General features: G+C 41.2%; 6 protein-coding genes across 12 annotated transcripts; 4 read left to right on the top strand and 2 right to left on the bottom strand.

Moving 5' to 3' along the window:
* Positions 1-149: 149 nt before the first annotated feature.
* LOC135166346 (ATP synthase subunit beta, mitochondrial) lies at positions 150-3,208 on the top strand. The gene is made up of 5 exons (XM_064128469.1): positions 150-310; positions 1,022-1,458; positions 1,580-1,966; positions 2,126-2,581; positions 2,706-3,208. Exons 1-5 carry the CDS (start codon positions 202-204, stop codon positions 2,877-2,879), a joined length of 1,563 nt encoding a protein of 520 aa, XP_063984539.1. The 5' UTR covers positions 150-201; the 3' UTR covers positions 2,880-3,208.
* Positions 2,995-6,484, bottom strand: LOC135166336 (vacuolar protein sorting-associated protein 41 homolog). 2 transcript variants are annotated; one of them, XM_064128449.1, is made up of 3 exons: positions 6,344-6,484; positions 6,145-6,282; positions 2,995-6,010 (listed from the first exon to the last, which is right to left on the bottom strand). In XM_064128449.1, the coding sequence occupies exons 1-3, from the start codon at positions 6,362-6,364 to the stop codon at positions 3,638-3,640; spliced, it is 2,532 nt and encodes an 843-aa protein (XP_063984519.1). In that variant the 5' UTR covers positions 6,365-6,484; the 3' UTR covers positions 2,995-3,637. The 2 variants fall into 2 exon arrangements, with proteins under 2 accessions (XP_063984519.1, XP_063984520.1); XM_064128450.1 differs by lacking the exon at positions 6,344-6,484 and having other exon boundaries at positions 2,995-6,028; positions 6,145-6,283.
* Positions 6,405-8,341, top strand: LOC135166351 (EP300-interacting inhibitor of differentiation 3). Of its 3 annotated transcripts, XM_064128477.1 has the most exons (6): positions 6,405-6,546; positions 6,788-6,959; positions 7,180-7,266; positions 7,410-7,540; positions 7,656-8,073; positions 8,172-8,341. In XM_064128477.1, exons 2-6 carry the CDS (start codon positions 6,824-6,826, stop codon positions 8,339-8,341), a joined length of 942 nt encoding a protein of 313 aa, XP_063984547.1. In that variant the 5' UTR covers positions 6,405-6,546; positions 6,788-6,823. The 3 variants fall into 3 exon arrangements, with proteins under 3 accessions (XP_063984547.1, XP_063984548.1, XP_063984546.1); XM_064128478.1 differs by lacking the exon at positions 6,405-6,546 and having other exon boundaries at positions 6,589-6,959; positions 7,183-7,266; XM_064128476.1 differs by lacking the exon at positions 6,405-6,546 and having other exon boundaries at positions 6,590-6,959.
* A 226-nt stretch (positions 8,342-8,567) lies between these two features.
* On the top strand, positions 8,568-9,910 carry LOC135166353 (uncharacterized). Of its 2 annotated transcripts, XM_064128483.1 has the most exons (3): positions 8,568-8,717; positions 8,788-8,895; positions 9,054-9,910. In XM_064128483.1, the coding sequence occupies exons 1-3, from the start codon at positions 8,710-8,712 to the stop codon at positions 9,733-9,735; spliced, it is 798 nt and encodes a 265-aa protein (XP_063984553.1). In that variant the 5' UTR covers positions 8,568-8,709; the 3' UTR covers positions 9,736-9,910. The 2 variants fall into 2 exon arrangements, with proteins under 2 accessions (XP_063984553.1, XP_063984554.1); XM_064128484.1 differs by lacking the exon at positions 8,788-8,895 and having other exon boundaries at positions 8,580-8,717.
* On the bottom strand, positions 9,752-12,681 carry LOC135166338 (activating signal cointegrator 1 complex subunit 2). Of its 2 annotated transcripts, none has more exons than XM_064128452.1 (3): positions 12,503-12,681; positions 12,274-12,351; positions 9,752-12,130 (listed from the first exon to the last, which is right to left on the bottom strand). In XM_064128452.1, exons 1-3 carry the CDS (start codon positions 12,542-12,544, stop codon positions 10,016-10,018), a joined length of 2,235 nt encoding a protein of 744 aa, XP_063984522.1. In that variant the 5' UTR covers positions 12,545-12,681; the 3' UTR covers positions 9,752-10,015. The 2 variants fall into 2 exon arrangements, with proteins under 2 accessions (XP_063984522.1, XP_063984523.1); XM_064128453.1 differs by having other exon boundaries at positions 12,259-12,351; positions 12,503-12,532.
* Positions 12,682-13,062: 381 nt separating this feature from the next.
* LOC135166347 (CTD small phosphatase-like protein 2-B) lies at positions 13,063-17,648 on the top strand. 2 transcript variants are annotated; one of them, XM_064128471.1, is made up of 2 exons: positions 13,063-13,196; positions 13,791-17,648. In XM_064128471.1, exon 2 carries the CDS (start codon positions 13,805-13,807, stop codon positions 15,362-15,364), a length of 1,560 nt encoding a protein of 519 aa, XP_063984541.1. In that variant the 5' UTR covers positions 13,063-13,196; positions 13,791-13,804; the 3' UTR covers positions 15,365-17,648. The 2 variants fall into 2 exon arrangements, with proteins under 2 accessions (XP_063984541.1, XP_063984540.1); XM_064128470.1 differs by having other exon boundaries at positions 13,788-17,648.
* Positions 17,649-17,758: the final 110 nt, after the last annotated feature.

Raw genomic sequence — 17,758 nt, 5'->3', positions numbered from 1 at the left:
CTATGTCATATAACCCCCCTAGGGTTTTCCCCCAAAAGAATCTTGGGAATTTCTCTCTTTCAAAGTGCCTCGCCACCCGCGCAGCTCCCAGAACGGCGCTTCTGCGCACCTATGCGGATATACTGTGCGTGATACCAACTCGACGAGACCTGCGGCTCGAGGTATTCCGGTCGACCGTCGTTTCTGTTCACTCCGACGGCCATGATGTTGAGTGCCGTATCAAAGGCAGCCGCTGGTGCCCTGCGAGCCGTTAAACCCTCTATACTCCAAAATGAAGTAACAAAAGCAACAGTCGCCTTGTCAGTCAACCGTAAGTACTAGAAAAATATTTTTGTCATTGTTCTATCCCATTTCTCCCACAGTTCCTCGCACCGGGCACAGCCCCTCATTTCCTCAATTCTCCATGACTTTTTCTCCACTGACAGTAGTCCAAATCATTCCCAGGAGTCAGCCCTCCTGGGGCTGAATCATTTCTCCACAATATTCATTGTTGATTCCGTGGTTTTTCACGAATGAAGTCAAACCTCCCATTCGTGGGGAGATTGATTATATAATTCTGCAGCCCACGGGGTCAAATGGACGTTCCATCGTGTGCCAACATGGCCGCTGTGTTCTGCTTCCCTCGACAACACGGATTTTTTTTCTTGAGGATGGGCATGAATAAAAATCATGCGGAATTGGGGCTCCGAGGGTTCTAGGATCTCAAGAATTGTAGGATCCTCGGATTCCGTGGGGTGGAGGAGGAGATTGCAATAGGTCAGCTGCTTTAGGGCTTTACTTCTCTCGAGATTTTCCCTGCTCGCAAACTCGTGAATTTTCCCTACTTTTGGGGATCTGTGAACCTGGGGGTGATATTCGGGGATAAAATAACATGTACGTAATAATTATGTAACAATGAGTTTTGGGTTAAGCTCGGATAGGATCGGCTGAGTTTAGGGTCTGTTTTGGCCTTCATAACCTCCACGAAAAGATATTCATTCAAAATTCTCTTTAAAGAAAAAAAATTCCATTATTCTCCTAGGACGTGACTATGCAGCGAAGGCAGCGGCGCAGCCCAAGGCTGGCACAGCTACGGGTAAAATCGTAGCTGTTATCGGTGCTGTCGTAGACGTACAATTCGACGAAGCACTTCCACCAATCCTCAATGCCCTCGAGGTGCAAAACCGTTCCCCCCGTCTTGTTCTCGAGGTTGCCCAGCATCTCGGTGAGAACACTGTCCGCACCATCGCCATGGACGGTACTGAGGGTCTCGTCCGAGGCCAGCCAGTCTTCGACTCCGGCTTTCCAATCAGAATTCCCGTTGGTGCTGAGACACTTGGGCGTATTATCAACGTCATCGGTGAGCCTATTGACGAGCGTGGACCAGTGAATACTGACAAACTCGCCGCCATCCACGCCGATGCTCCTGAGTTTGTGGACATGAGTGTCGAGCAGGAGATTTTGGTCACTGGTATTAAGGTAGGGGAATTTTTTATAAAATGGATTTTGTATTTGAAAATAGACAAAATTGATAGATTAAATTTTAGACTTGCAAAACAAAGTGACTCTAAATTACTCCTGAATTACTTCATTGTTCTAGGTCGTAGACCTTTTGGCTCCTTACGCCAAGGGAGGAAAGATCGGTCTCTTCGGTGGTGCTGGAGTAGGTAAAACTGTATTGATTATGGAATTGATCAACAACGTTGCCAAGGCCCACGGTGGATACTCAGTGTTCGCTGGAGTTGGAGAAAGAACTCGTGAGGGTAATGATCTATACCACGAGATGATTGAGTCTGGTGTCATTTCCTTGAAGGATAAAACATCAAAGGTAGCCCTTGTCTATGGACAGATGAATGAACCTCCTGGCGCCCGTGCCAGAGTGGCTCTCACAGGTCTCACTGTTGCTGAATACTTCAGAGATCAGGAGGGTCAAGATGTACTGCTGTTCATTGACAACATCTTCAGGTTCACTCAGGCTGGTTCTGAGGTAAGTATTCACTGAGGTGATGAAAATGCAACCATTTTCAATCAACAAAATTTAGACCGGCCTTTCCGCACCACTTTCTTATCTAGTCTTTTCCATTTCCCAATTATTATTATCATCAAGAGTACACGCACATGAACGAAACTTAATTAATTTCTTTAGGTGTCTGCCCTTCTGGGTCGTATTCCATCAGCTGTAGGATATCAGCCAACTCTGGCCACTGACATGGGTACCATGCAGGAGCGTATTACCACCACGAAGAAAGGATCAATCACATCAGTACAAGCTATTTACGTACCAGCTGACGATTTGACAGATCCAGCTCCAGCCACGACATTCGCCCACTTGGACGCCACCACTGTGCTCTCCCGTGCTATCGCTGAGCTCGGTATTTACCCCGCCGTCGATCCCCTCGACTCCACTTCCCGTATCATGGATCCCAACATCATCGGAGCCGAGCACTACAACATTGCCCGTGGAGTACAGAAAATCCTCCAGGACTACAAGTCCCTCCAGGATATCATTGCTATTCTGGGTATGGACGAATTGTCTGAGGAGGACAAACTCACCGTAGCAAGAGCTAGGAAAATCCAGAGGTTCCTCTCTCAGCCATTCCAGGTAAACTTTTTGTAATTGATATAGGGAGATGCATTAAAACCTAATTAATTGACTGAATTATAGATTTACATAGTTCTATTATTTGATCGTTTGTAAAATAGCCAATTTTTTTTGTATTCAACAGGTCGCTGAGGTTTTCACAGGACACGCCGGAAAATTGGTACCCCTCGCTGAGACCATCAAGGGATTCCAGAAAATCCTGGCAGGTGAACTCGACCACCTTCCAGAGGTTGCTTTCTACATGGTGGGTCCCATCGAGGAGGTCGTTGCCAAGGCCGAGACCCTCGCCAAACAATAAACAAAATTTAAAAAACCATCGAATGAAGAAGAAAATGACACATTTTTAAGCGATAAAATAATAGTTGAAGAAGCAACTTCTCGTCATCAGTTCATTTAATAAATCAGTACCTCAATTATTTGTATAGTGTAATCCATTTGAATTATTCATACGCCCTTCAATTGTTAATCCATCACTGGATGTGATTGTTCGAAACCTTTAGCTAAAAACAGAAATTTGTCACTGCAAATTGAAATAATCGTGTCGTAACGTTACGCTTGGCCACCAGGCACCAAGTTATTGTACATTAGTAAGGAAAAAACGAAGTAATAAAAAAAAATTAAAAACAATTCACTTTCTATTCAGTAATTTTTTTAGTTTATTCAATATACAGGCAATACGATTAGGTACATTTTTTGGCTCAGGAAACAAGGACAAATAAGAATTCCAAAAAATCGTCGATGTACAAAAGAGTTCCTTGAGTTTAAAAAAATAATTATCCTAGATTGTTTCACACGACATTTCTGACATTTTTAGTTCAACTAGATAATTATATACAATCAGGAAACGTCTCATTTACTTGCTTCGTCATTAATACCAATGGAATGAAGAAAACCCATTTTTGCAACAAAATAAAGAGAAATCAAGATAACTTTTTACAAAAATATTTTTAATATAATTTTCAAGCGGCTGACGACAATATATTTTTCACTTATCAACTGAAAAAAATCTTGTCAAAAATTTTTGCAACAAGAAAAATTATATCAGTTTTGTTTTCTTCACTTAAACCTGTCCTTCGCCGGATTACAAATAACGCAGTTCTCGACATTATCGAGGTCCGGTAAGCACTCTTCATGAAAAAGATGTTTACAATAAAAAACGACTAGATTCCTTGGATCCCTGACAATGACCTTTCTGTGACACGCTCCACACATTTGATCATCATCGACAAAAATTCCCCTCTGATGTGACCTAACGAGTCTCTCGTGGAGATTGAAATAATCCCCAGAGAGTATCTTCTTGCATCCTTCCTGTACCGACACTTGAAGATTGTAATTACACATCATCTTAATCAAGGCCTTTTTAAGACCAGGTATCTGCATAGAGGGTTCAATCCTCTGTACCATGAGCCTGGGATCCACATACGGTCCAATTTTCTGTAGTAAAAACGTTATATTCTCAGACTTATTCAATGAGTAATTGATAAGATCATTCCAAAGCTCCTCATCATCATGCTCTTGACAGAATTCAATGGCAGCTTCCATGTCCCCTAGCTCCCTTGTCATAAGAGCCAATGCCTCGCTAGTGTTTCCAATTCTCCCGAGGAGATATACCATCTCCGGATAGAACTGCCTCTGACTGCAGATGTCGAGAGCCTGCTGAATGGGGTAGTTGTCAGACCTCCTCAACAGGGGAAGTAACTTGTCCCTCGAGTAATCCGCATATAGCCTTACGAGAATACCATGATACTTGCCTTTGCAATCTTTCATGTCCTTCTTATCGAGTGCGTCGAGGTACATGTAAAGGTATCTATGATTATTCTGAAGTTTCTTAACGATGAGATCGCTAGGGACCTTGTCCTTATCCAGAACCAGGGCTATAGCCCTCTCAGCATCGAGATCCATGAGTCCCTCAATCATGTCATGAACCGAGCTCCAGAGTTGGTGTTTTTGGATCAACTGGAATACATCCTTGTGCCTGAGCTTCAGATACATCGCAAGCGCTTTATCATACTTGCCGTCGTGGGAGTAAAGAATGGCTAGAGCTTCCAAAAGAACATTCTGCCTCTGATTGTGAACAAGAAGATGTTCTAAAACGCCATTAACAACAGCAGCAACTGTGTAAAGTTTCGGAGACCATTCCTTGACTAATTGGAGAAAGCCATCGGGATCTATCTTCAAGTATTCGTACAGAACCATCTCGTAGATGAGGGGGTCCAGGGTGATATCGCCCCGGGGTAAATACGAGGAAATTGATCTGAGCTGGTGGACTCTCGCAAATTTGTAGACCTCTTCTTCCCAGAGTTTTTTGTCCCTTCCCAGAACTTTTAGACAGAGCTTTCCAGCTTCCTCGTACTGCTGGGAGGCCAGGAGATGATCCAAATAGACTCTTCCTACATTGATCATTGTGTGACGTTCGCAGTCTCTGCCCTCATTGAGGGAGACTGCCTCGAGGGCCGCCTCAAACTTTCCGTGGGAGAGGAGCCACTCTATTCTGTCATCGGAGTCGTACAAAGAGGCGATTACTATGTCCTTTGGAGAGACTATGAAGAATCGATTTTCCTCAGGTAAACAATCGAGATGATAATCATTGCAGGAGTACTCCTTGTATCCTCTTAGAGTCAGGTAATTGGCACAGATCGTCTGAAAGTCCTGGTATTTGGGATCGACAATGTGAAGAGTAGGTCTCTGAGACTTTCCAGATTCGTCAGGCTCTTTTGGACATCCCAACAGAACTAGCTGAGTCTCCAGAGGGGCTATCCCCGATATATAGAAATCTACTTGGAACGTGGAGACAGGATCTATGAGGAATTCTGCGAGGTTCTGGGTGGATGTCTCTTGAGTGGAGCGCTTTCGAATTTGACAGATACGGACAGTGTCGACCCAGCCTATCAACAGAGTCCTAGAATCTGTCCAACGCAAGTTGCAACGATAGTGCTCAGGCAGTACTGGCGGTGTAGTCGTCCACTTGATGAGCCCTAATGAACACTTGGAATTGAGATCGTAGACCCTGACACCAGTGTCAGACGCCCAGGCAACAAACTGCCCCATCCAAGCAACAGACCGGACACCTCCTTCGGCATCGCATAGGACCGAGAGCTTCATCCGGGAGAGGAAGGTCTTTTCGTAGAGGACGAGCTTGTCGTCGCCAGTTATGAATTTCTTAGAACCCCCGGGCTTGGAATAGCCTGGATCTATTGCTATGGACTTGACGAGACGACCCAAGGACATATTATGATTGTTGTCGGCAGTGTAAAGACCGTAGATGAAGACTTTTCCATCGTCGCTACAAGAGGCGATGTAGTCACCCTTATGATCAATCGAAATTTGATTCACTGCCACTGTATGGGCCTGGAGAGTCTTCGATTGAATATTGTTACCTTGGTGGTCGAGGACGTGGATTCGACCCCAGTGGGAGCCCAAGCAGAGGAACTGGAAAATTTTATTTCACTTAAGGCCCGGGTAGCCTGTCTTTTGAACCTGATTTTGGCCAACTTTCATATCTGAATAGAATTTTCTTCCTAACCATAAATAAAAAAATCACTCCACTCTAAATCTCGTAATACCTTAGGATGTACAGCAATACAGCTCGCAGCATCGTTCACTAATATCCCCTTGATGTCATTCTGCATTCTGACGTACTTCAATTTCGGTTCAACCTCGTCAACATCCGAATAAGAATCATCCTGATTGCTTGAGTCATCCTAGAACACTCAGACAATTTGCAAATCTCTCTTTCTCTCTCACCTGAAATCTATCTACTACCTTCGAGGAGCCGGTTTCCATGCTGCACTCTCGATCCTCGTTATTGCGCAGCAACTATTAACTATTGCTTAACTTTGTCATTCACTTTCAATTGCTGACAGGATCATGAGTATGTCTCCTGTTTCTCCTGTCAAAAGTGACCGTCCAAAGAGGTTATGGATGATGTTGTGAATTCTCTCACACAAACATCAATACATGAAAAGGTGAGCAAAGTGATTATTGAGGTTATGTACACCCAATTGGTGTCTTGGTTAAGTAGGTTAGGTTCTCAATTCTATACCGAAACGTTGTTGAATGTTTTGATTGCCCGCCAGCCCTTTGTTTATACTTTTGATTAGATTGAATGAAACACGGTTTTCTGTGGTCATGTTGAATTGTGACAACTGTGTTCGTCGTTTCACAGTTCGAGAGATCACCCACTACAAATGCGAAATTCTCTTTCAGAAATCGCATGGAATTTAAGTTGTCAATCAGATGTGAATGGAAAATAAAGAAATTACAAGTACATCAGAAATGACGACTCCTAAGAAGATTATGTCGAGAAGATCTGTCTATGAATCTCCTCAGGTTCGTCACAAGAAGCTGAGGGAAATGCTTGATCGTACAAGCATGCTTCGTAAGTTGGAAACAATCAGAATTTATTATCTTGTAGAAATATTGAATTTCCATTTTTATGTCAGACGAGGATTATGCCACAGTTAAAGACAGTCAGGTACCAATAAAAAAAAAGTTCCACAAATTATGTAAATTGTTTATTCTTCTTATTGTTTCATGTTATCTTGGGTCCCTTGGCTTTTGTTTTCCAATTTTATAGAGTTCCCTTCTTGTCTTTTCAGAAGGAAATGCCACTATGGCATGTCTCGACGTTCTTGCGGAGACTGTTCAGGAAGTAGAGAACATTCATCTTGACATTGACGATAAAAGTAAGAATAAAGAATATTTTCTGAGCGAATGCAGGGAGAACGAATGATCGACAGCCTGTCAGCAATTTTTTTTTTTCAATATCTTACAATTGGAAGGAGATACAGAAACTTTATGTAGACCTCATAAAAATTTTTGTTTTCAGTTCTAAATCAAGATCAGATTCTATTAGACTCTCAGGTGATGAAGGCTTCATCAGAAGTCATCAGAGGTGCTGCGGAGTCTCTTTATCAGGAGACAAACCCTTACAATGCTGCTGATTTCGCTACGAATTTAGTAAGAAGTGTCAGATCGACAATTCAATTCGCTAAATGTTCATGGAGTACAATTTCTATTATAAAAATGATGCTGATCATCAATAAAATAAATTATTGGCACATTCGCTTTTTAGCTCAAGTACATACGTAATTTATCTGACGAAACAGTAGCAGAGCCACAGTGGGAGCTTCTCGGACGAGAGGTAGCTGGATTTATCAAGCCATGCGGTTGGTCATCAACTCTTCTCCACTGCATGGAGCCTATCATAAAGGTTGAAAAAGAGCAGCGGAAAGCTAGAGAGAAAACCACGAGGGATGTCCTCATGCCAGCCAAGAAGCCTGACACAGTCGTGGCTATTGCCAACGATGATAATCCGGTCGACAAAAGTGTCGACAAGATCGCTCACGTGATCAAGAAATACTATAAACGTCATCAAGAGCCTCTGAACTTCTTCAAACTTATCGTCAATCCACTTGATTTCGGAAAGACTGTCGAGAATATGCTCCATGTGGCTTTTCTGGTTAGGGATGGCAGGATGGAACTATTTGTTGGTAAATATCTAATTTTAAACCAATTTATTGATAAAAATTCAATGTACTAATAAAACTTGAGAATTTTGACGTGCATGCAATTTTCTTTTGTTCTGTAGGCGACGATGATGATCTTTTCATCCAGCCAGTTGCTAAGGAAATCCTAGAAGAGCAAGCGGCACACGAAAATGTCAACAGAATTGCCAATATCCCAACTCTGAACATGGAAACATGGAAACTGCTGGTCGAAGTCTTGGAAATTACCGAAGCCATGATCAACTTTGAATAAACCAATCACAGTTACCTTTTTATAAATTAGAATAATATTTTTATTACACTTTGAAAGTATTTCTTAAGACTGAGATTATTATAATAATATGCCCATGTAAGTTTTGTGTTCACGGATTGACTTGCCAAAAATATCCAACTTCCATACCTATCCTTATTAGCTATCCTTAGAGACAATAAGCAGACAATTACTCATTTTGCTGGAGCACTGTTAAGATTATTCTGCTCTCGGGCGGGGGGAGGGTTCAAGCTGAATCCATAACCTACAAATTTTTAAAGGAACAATTAGGCCGAGCGCTTTGTAGGTGAGTTTTAAGAAGCTCCTGGGACAATAACACTTGAATAATTGATTACAACCACCGAAAAGAAATGACGTGGTGAGTTCTACCTGGACATTATTCTTGACGGAATACTCTATTCGAATTTCAATTTCCATTCCTCATTTAGGAATTCACGGAAGAAAAATTTCCTAACACTCAGGCCAACTCCAGCTCCTCCAATTATACCACCTAATGAAGATCGAGATCTCGATATTGCGGTGCAACGATTAATTCAGTACGTTTATCCGATTGAGATTTTTAGAATAAGGAAAGACGAGTTGAAGTAACCGAAGGGCCATAAGATATTTATCATAATAAATGCATGAGCTCCTATTAGTTACTTAATCCTCCACATTCCTCAGTCAATTTAACCCCTTAATTTCCCATTTTTAGTGTGGAAGGAACAATTAAAAAACTAACGAGAGAAGCAAAGCGGTACCTTGAGACTATAATAAACTTAGACCGTGCGGACCAACGATTATCCTCAAATTTGAGTACAAATGGTCTAGCTCACCTCTCCGATGATTATCGAAGAATAGTCGAGGATTATCATTCGGTGACGACTCAAGTAGGGAGAACTGTTCAAGAACTGTCCCTGCTCACTGACAAAACATTCGTAGAACCCCTAAAGAAACTCAGAGATGAGTTCGCCCTAGTGGCAGATGCCCTGGCCAAACGAGAGGAACTAGTTGTTACATGGAAGGCTTGCTACAACAGACTAAAGAAACTCCAGGAGAAAAAGGACAGAACTGCTAGTCATATCGCCAAAGTAGAGCGAGAGAAGCGGAGTGAGGAAGCTGCCGCCAAAGAGCTGAAGCTCATTCACTCTCGCTTGCTCATTGAGCTCCCTTGGTTCCTCGAGAAACGTCTGGAGTACATAAAACCCAGTGTCCACGCACTCATATTGAATCAGTTGGATTATTACGGGAATACTACCAAGTTGTTCACTCAGCTTATGCCAGTTTACAGTCCGTCCCATTCACCCTCGTCTGCTGTCATATCGGAGGAGGAATACCAGGGGAAGATTAATGAGGAGATTACTAGAATCAGGGGTTTAACTATTGTGAAACCATAGAGGATTCTACTATTACTTTTTGATAGTGTAGTGTTTATTATTGCGTCTGTTAAACCATTTAAATAGAAAAAGATATTTGTTAATGAACATGAATGCTACTATGTAGTAAGATAGACTAGTCAATTCTTGCATCATTGTTTTTTTACTTGTCGATCCTGGTCATTTATTTTTTTCTCCTAGAAAAATGGAAAATTTCCAATGTACTGAAAGAATATATTTTCTAAATTTCAATTCTGTATCACATTGCCATAAACTTCCATATGATTTCTGCAGGAGTATCTTAAGATGGCACCATGCCTTGCCTTCTTTTCCATTCAGCTCCAGACCTTCTGTTGTGATTGGCTCTTGACGATTTATTGGTGTTCTTTCTATCCCTGTTCACAAGAACGTCCTTGTCATTCCCCTGGCCTTTCGGCCTTCCAACAACATCCCCCTGAGATTTAGATTTACCTCCTCTTGACAATCGACGCTGTTCAGCCCTAGCTCTCAATACCTCTGGATTCTCGCAGAAATTCGCGTTCCGATTTTGACTCGTCTGAGGCTTCGATTCCCACTCTTTGTCGTTTTCATCCTCTGACAGATGTTCTTCAGGTTTCTCCGCTATTCGCAAGACTCTGGGAATCGTGAAGGGTCTGGCGTCCATTTCCACGGGATCGTCGACACCTCCGGGACCCACGTCTTGCCCATCGTAAGTATCGTCATATTCGTCATCGTATTCATCCTCAATGATTCCATATTGTTCATAGAACGTCGATACCTCGTTCTTGAACGATTTGTCGTTTAACATCGCTTCAAGATTTTTGTACTTGTCTTTCTTTTTCCCTCTGTGAGCTCTTGTCGTGTCAATGCTGTCACGAGTCATGATGTCGAACTCATCCCCATCGAAGACGTTGAGCCGCTGATAGCCAATCGCCTCGTCAACATTTGCTGAGGCTAGCATGGGATCTGGAGGGATATAGCACAACTCTCGATCCAGTTCATTCAACTCCTGGGGTAGATTGTCCTCTAGGAGAGCATTTATCACAGCTGATGGATTATTGTTGTAGTGCTTCAAACATTCGGCGATAAATCCCTCTCCCAAGTGGCACATTATTCCTTTAACTTCTTTGATAAGGTCTAGGAGTGCATCTTCTGGCTTTTCAACATTAGAGGTGTTAGTAACATTATTGGTCTGGGACGTTTCGTGATTTTTTTCATCGACAAATGAATTGAGTGACGATGGATTCCGAAAACAATTGATGGATGGGTCAATGGCATTAGAAGAATTATCCTTGTCCATTAATGTCAGAGAGACAGACTGAAGTAGAAAATTCTTCTTTAAGTGATCCATGTCATCAGTGATTTGGGCAACGAGGTCCAAATCGCTGTCGATGGGGTAGAATGTGTTATAATCATTAAGGAAGTCCTTCTCGAGGACAGTTGCAGTTAGATAATCTAAGAAGTTATCCACACGTTGACTGACATTCTTGTCACTGGATGGATCGGGTTGTTGCAGGATCAGAGCAATGTCTCGGTAAGTAATGGTCCTGAAGACCTTGATCATCGATACTCTCGTAATTTCTAGAAAATGCTTTGTCTCGGCATAGTCGATGAGATTATCGTCGTTGTAACCGATAAACTCCAAGTTTTTGTAAATCTGGGGAAAAGTTGCTCCGTAAATGGCGACCAGCTTCCCAATGAAGTTCTCTGTAGAAAAAAGTTGAATAGCCGGAGAATATAAATTCAAAAAGACTTCAATAGTTGTCGACAGGTCCAATAAATGCACCACCATATCCTGAATATCCTTAATACTCATCTCCACTTCATTTGACATAGAACTTTCCATCTTCTGTTCAATGGTCGTGAAGACCTCGATGAGAAAGTCAATTGCCTGTTTGAAATCGGTTGAGTACAGGGGATTCAGTTTGATCGCACTGCTGAGTATCTTCTCCACGACTTTATCATTTTCACGACCGTAGAGTTGACACAGGTCCCACATAATTGGAACCGTCATCAGATACTTATCATAGATTAATTTTCCGTGGTAGTCTTTGTCCATGAACTCAACTGGGCTCTCTTGGTTTGTCACTATTCGGGCGAATGTTATTAGGATATTGCGAGCAAGGAGATCAAAAACTTCGATCATTTCTGCGTCATTGGGGAATTTTTCAATTGTATAGAAGGTCGGAGAATCGACAAGAAAAATCGTCATGGAGTTGATTATCGACTCGTTGTGAATAATGTTGGACCAGAATTTGTGGTAAGGAAGGGACAGTATCCAGTTGAAATCCTTATTCAAATGTCCCATAATCTTCAACCACCTATCTTTCGAGCCCAAGATCTCCACTCCATTATCCCCGTAAATAAGTGGTTCCTCGTAGTGTAAAAAGTGTCGTTTCTCCATCCAACAATTGGACTGTAAGCAAATAAAACAGCCACTTGAAAAAGCCCTCTCGAATGTGACATTTCATAGGACTTTACCCTTCATCCCACAAAGCCTATAAAGCATAATTCTCAATATCCAATTAATATAATTTTGAATACTTAAAAAATCGGTACCAAGGCTGGAACAGATCGTGTGGCTCCATCCTCTTGCACAGTCAGCTGTACTTCCTCTACAGGCAGATAATCCGGATTCTAAGAATTAATTTAAGCTTATAATTTCTTAATTATGTATTAAATCACCCAATAACTGAATAATGAAAGAAGAAAAAGCAGAGGTCCCTGTTCAAAAGAATCATTTCTAACCTCGCACTAATGTTGACATAAAACTTATTCATAGACTCACTTCGAACACGACCGAGGAAATTCCAAATTTCTTATCCATCATGAGAAATTAATCGTCAGCAACCATTGACAATTAATATCTAAACATATTTCTGGAGTTTCAAGTCTACAATATGCCTCTGATTGGGTATATCAGCTGTCCGCGACAAACGGAGGGCTCTATGACATTCTCGGATATCAGAAGAAAATAAAATTAACTTTAAAATAAGAAAATGAATGGAAATGAGAGAGAATCAGCCCTAAAATAATTATCATTTCCCACAATATAAGTCAAAAGCAAAATAAATCCAAGGGGTATGGAAAATATCCTACGATAATTCTCATTTTTGTCTTTGAAATTCCCACCAGCTACCACCGGAAGCACTCGAACTTCCAATAAGACGTTTCATTTTGTCATATATAAAGAAATAAAAAATTTAAATGACGAGAAAGTCATTCAAAAAATTGGTAAAGAATAAAATTCTTAAATAACATATTGATTGTCTCTTCATAAAGTCATGATATAGTCTCGGGTAGTGATTTTCGAGCGTTCGCCTCTCTCTCTCGTCCGCCATATTTGTTTAGTTTGGCGGTTGGGTGGGGGATGGAAAAAGCGTAAGCGTATCAACGGTGTTATTTTGTCAACAATAATCAGAAAATAATCGTCCCGTGGTGATTGAAAATCATTACAGCATCCACAGGCTAATGAAAAAATGGTGAGTCATTGATAATATCCAATTGTGGTGAGAATTAGGGGCCTTTAGTCCATCGGTTTTCGCGCGATTTTTCGTCTGCGTCTGAATTTTTTTACCGCTCCTCTCGCCCCACCGATCAACCGCCGGTCGGTGTCGTCGCAACATCACTTTCAAACGATTCATTTTTTTATCTCATCGATTGCGCTGAGGGGAATCGATCGATCATGTATCTTTGGTGGGTATGGGGGTTCTCGCGGGGGTGAATTTTTTTGGAGGGAGGGCCCCAGTTTTTTGGAGGGCTAGTGGGTTTTCAAGTGGTGAACACGGAGAGTGGGTCGACCACCCCCCGCTAATCGATAATGGACTCTGCGAGGGGACGGTTACCGGCGCCAGGAAGAACGAAACGATTCGGGCGGGAGGGGGGATTTTTTGGAGACATTGAGGAGAGGGCACAAATATTGGTCAAAGGTTTTTGAAGAATTATCTCGAAGAGATGTACAGGAAAAAATGAATGCTTGGATTTGATGTAGCTTTATAGGCTTGTGTGGAAAGAGAGCAATAAAAACCAGAGGGGCTTAACAATATAAAAATTAAAGCCTCAATATATTTCAGCAGTGATAGCTGCCGCGATGTGGTTGCGAAGTGAGCACGTAGGAAGACGTCTCCGCGGTCGCATCACGTCAATCTCCAAGCTCCCTCGATTGCAGACCCCGGGTGTTCGAAAGGTTCCAGCGACGAACAACAGCAGCCAACGAGTAAGTACATCGAGTCGTTGCAATCGTCTCTCCCGTTGGCGTCGTCGTCCCCCGTCCCTGTTGAAAGAAGCCTGCAAGGAGAATGTCCTACACTTCTCGAAAGCTCCTCCAACACGTCGAGGTCCTCGGCTGCGCAAGCCGATAAAGCGCTCAATGGTGACGTCGACGCCAGCTCGTCGTCCCCAAGAGCCCAAAGATCCCCCCAAGAACTCTGAAGAATCCAAGGAAAATTGGACACTCTTTCCCAATCAGAGCGAGCCAAATGTCCCGAAAATTGTGTCTCCGGAGGCTCAGGACTCCTCCAAACAGATCACCGAGCTTCTCTCACGATCTCTAGACCCCACTCAGGATCTCTCAACTCTTCTCCAAGAGGACTCCACCGAGGATCCCGAAAACCCGCCTCAGAACTCCGTTTTATCAGTCGTGGATATTCTCTCCCTTCACTACTCCGCAATCTGCACAACCGAACAGACGGACGACTACTACACCAACTTCATGTCATGCAGCTCTTCCTCAAGTCTGTCAACGAGCTCATCCAGTTTCTCCCGTGGATTCTACCCCCCGTCGTCCAGTCAAAAGTACTACGAGAACGATTACCCGAAGTCGAGCAATCTGTCGTCAACACTTGTCGACACCCCAACACCCCTCGAATACCAAAATTCCGATGACAATGGCAATTTGGAGGAGAAATACCAGGAAGTGGAGTACCAGGAGATCAAGTACATGGACGTGGGCTCAGAGGAAATCGTCGAGTCATGCGAAATGGTAACGCAGGTTCAAGACGACTGGCTGCCCTTCGATCCTTATGTATTCATCAAACACCTGCCACCACTGACACCAGCAATGAGGGCCAGGTGTCCAGCGCTACCCCTCAAGACTCGATCGAGCCCTGAATTCAGTCTTGTTCTCGATCTTGATGAGACTCTCGTTCACTGCAGCCTTCAGGAGCTCTCTGACGCCGCCTTCAGATTTCCCGTTGTCTTTCAGGACGTAACATACACGGTTTTCGTTAGAACGCGGCCCTTCTTCAGGGAATTTTTGGAACACGTCGCTGGACTCTACGAAGTCATTCTGTTCACAGCTAGTAAGAGGGTTTATGCTAATAAACTGATGAATCTTCTTGATCCCACCAGGAAACTCATCAAGTACAGGCTCTTCCGGGAACACTGTGTCTGTGTTAATGGGAATTACATCAAGGATCTTTCTATTCTTGGGAGGGATCTGTCCAAAACTGTTATTATTGATAATAGTCCACAGGCTTTTGGTTATCAGTTGGAGAATGGTATTCCCATTGAAAGTTGGTTTGCTGATAGAAATGATAATGAGTTGATGAAGCTTCTACCATTTTTAGAGAATTTAGTTAACTGGGGGGGCGATGTTAGACCGCATATTAGAGAACAATTTCGATTGTTCAGTTTTCTTCCACCTGATTAATTTTTTTTCCACAAGGGTACATATCCGAAGGAGCACAAATCGCTGATTTTGTGGCATTTAAGGGGACAGGGCTCAGAGGACTGGTTAGATATGGAATTTTATGTTAAAGTTGAAGAACCTGATGTAAAAATCTGTTGGATTTCTAAAGGCTTTATTACAGCAGACTTTCTTTTACAAAAAAATCACGAATTTCTTTATGTGAATGATCCTTTCTGGCCTGGTTCCTACAAGATGAACAAATTTCAAGAGCCGTCTTTCAGATTTTTTCATCCGGATTTCATGAATGTTTTTTTTATCCCCGAGCCCTTGCTTGTTCTTATCCCGAAAATGCGTGGGTTAACGCGAAAATTGTCAGAAGGATTTTTTTAAGCCCATAAAATTGACAAAAGCTCTTCTGCAACGTTTATCCGTATGATTCAGCATTTAAGAAAAAGTTGAAGAAGGAACTGGTTTTAATGCGCTTCACCTCTTCACGACTGAATCATTAATATTATTTAGGAATCTTGGAATACCGTCAATAACCTGTCAATTGTCACTGCTCCAGTATCTGTGCATTTCGTCATTTCCAGTGAAAATTTTATTGTAAGAGTTCTAGACGAAAGTTGCACCAGATTGTCTACTTCAAAGCTACATTTCATACATTCGAGCTAAGGGTAAAAATAATAGGCATCGGACAACTGCTAGAAACTCAAACTATTTTCAATTAAATAATGAGGTATCTACACTGACAGCCAAAGTAGCAGCCACTAATGGTCGCCATATTCTCTGTGTCCAGATATTGTCATTATCTTATTTGCGGGCAACATAACCTATCACAATTTTTTTTCGTTTATTTCTAGGTATTTTTAATTGCGAAGGTGATGGCAATAATCGGGTTATTGACAGTAATTCCGAGTCAGTGTAATGTTTTATCATTCAAGACAGTACCAGACGTACAAAAACCCTGAAATTCCATTCACTATTTTCCTCTTATCAATCTACTAATATAAACCACTTCTTTCGCAGTAGTTTAATATAAAAAAAACTTAAATGTCATATATTACACGGAAAAGAACAAAAATCTTTTAACAAAAACGAAGCAATGACACAAATGTATAGTCATTTAAGATTCGAATTCTCATCACGGGTGCGACACGTGGGAAAGAATTTTTAAACAAAATTGAATTTTTATTCCTGAAGACGGAAACAACAATGTTAAAGGGGTAAGTATAGAATTGATAAATAAAACATCAGTGCATATTTAGTAATAATTGTCATGAATGGGCCGTAATGAACAAAATTACTAGACGAGGGGTTACAGAGGTGTTTTAGATAAATTTGGGAAGGACTGACCGACGTCTTCAAGTTCCTGTTTTTTCCTTTGGGCATAATTAATCGAGGAATTGTTAGGAATTCTTTACAAACAATATTTTTTAGAAATATTTTTTTACTGTTTTTTTGTTCTGTGGAGACGAGAGGAGATTCCGGTGACCGTAGTAATAATTTTTTCTGTGCAATTGTTTACACAATATTGATTTCAATTAATTTCTACTCCGTCGTTTTTCTTGGTAATTTTATTCTTCCCTCACTTATCATTATTTCTCTGAGATGGAAAAAAAATAAAAAATGAATTTAATGCATAAACTAATCATAAGAAATAGGTAAAGAAATTGAACCATATAGCTGCTTCCCTGGGGACTGGACTGAAAGGAGAATTATTGATGTTTCACTTTTACTTTTTGATGATTTAATTTGAAAAAAAAAAAATTCAAAATATTTGTCACGTGTCCAATTGATTTCCTCCATTTTTCCAATGATTTTGTTCTCATTTCGGTTATCATGCATAATATGAATCAATTAAGATTATAAATGAAAAGAATTTTGAAGAGATATTGACAATTTTACTCTTCTCAGTTCAGTAAACACCCATCAACGGAAAATAAATCAATATATAAAATAAAACACATGAATTATTGTATATCAAAATGATGATTTAATCACTATTGTTAAACGTAAGGTACGAATGAATTGTTACATTACTCAAACAGTTGAGTATCTCAAAAGAAATGTGATTAATTTCATTTTCAAATCCCATGGTGAATATCAAACCAGAAAGTGTAGATGTTTTTACAAATATTATTGTATCAGTCTTACAATTAGTTTGTAATTGATTTTATCGCACAGACTTTAATTTTCCACTGAATAACTATCAGTTGAATCAATATTCATTACACAATATGTACCTAGAAATTTATCTCATAAATATATATGAAATGTAAGAAAAAATACAATTTTTTTTATTCTATTTGTGATCGAATTGATCCCACGAAGTGCCTGATTTTTTTTTACGCTCACACATCACTCAGTCGACGAAAATTCACTCTCCAAATGTAATTGCAATTACATTTCGTAAGT

This window comes from Diachasmimorpha longicaudata, chromosome 10 (assembly GCF_034640455.1).
Source record: "Diachasmimorpha longicaudata isolate KC_UGA_2023 chromosome 10, iyDiaLong2, whole genome shotgun sequence".
NCBI classification, from domain to species: Eukaryota; Metazoa; Arthropoda; class Insecta; order Hymenoptera; family Braconidae; genus Diachasmimorpha; species Diachasmimorpha longicaudata.
Note: the sequence above shows the minus strand (reverse complement) of the source record. Positions and strands in the feature narration are given on the sequence as shown.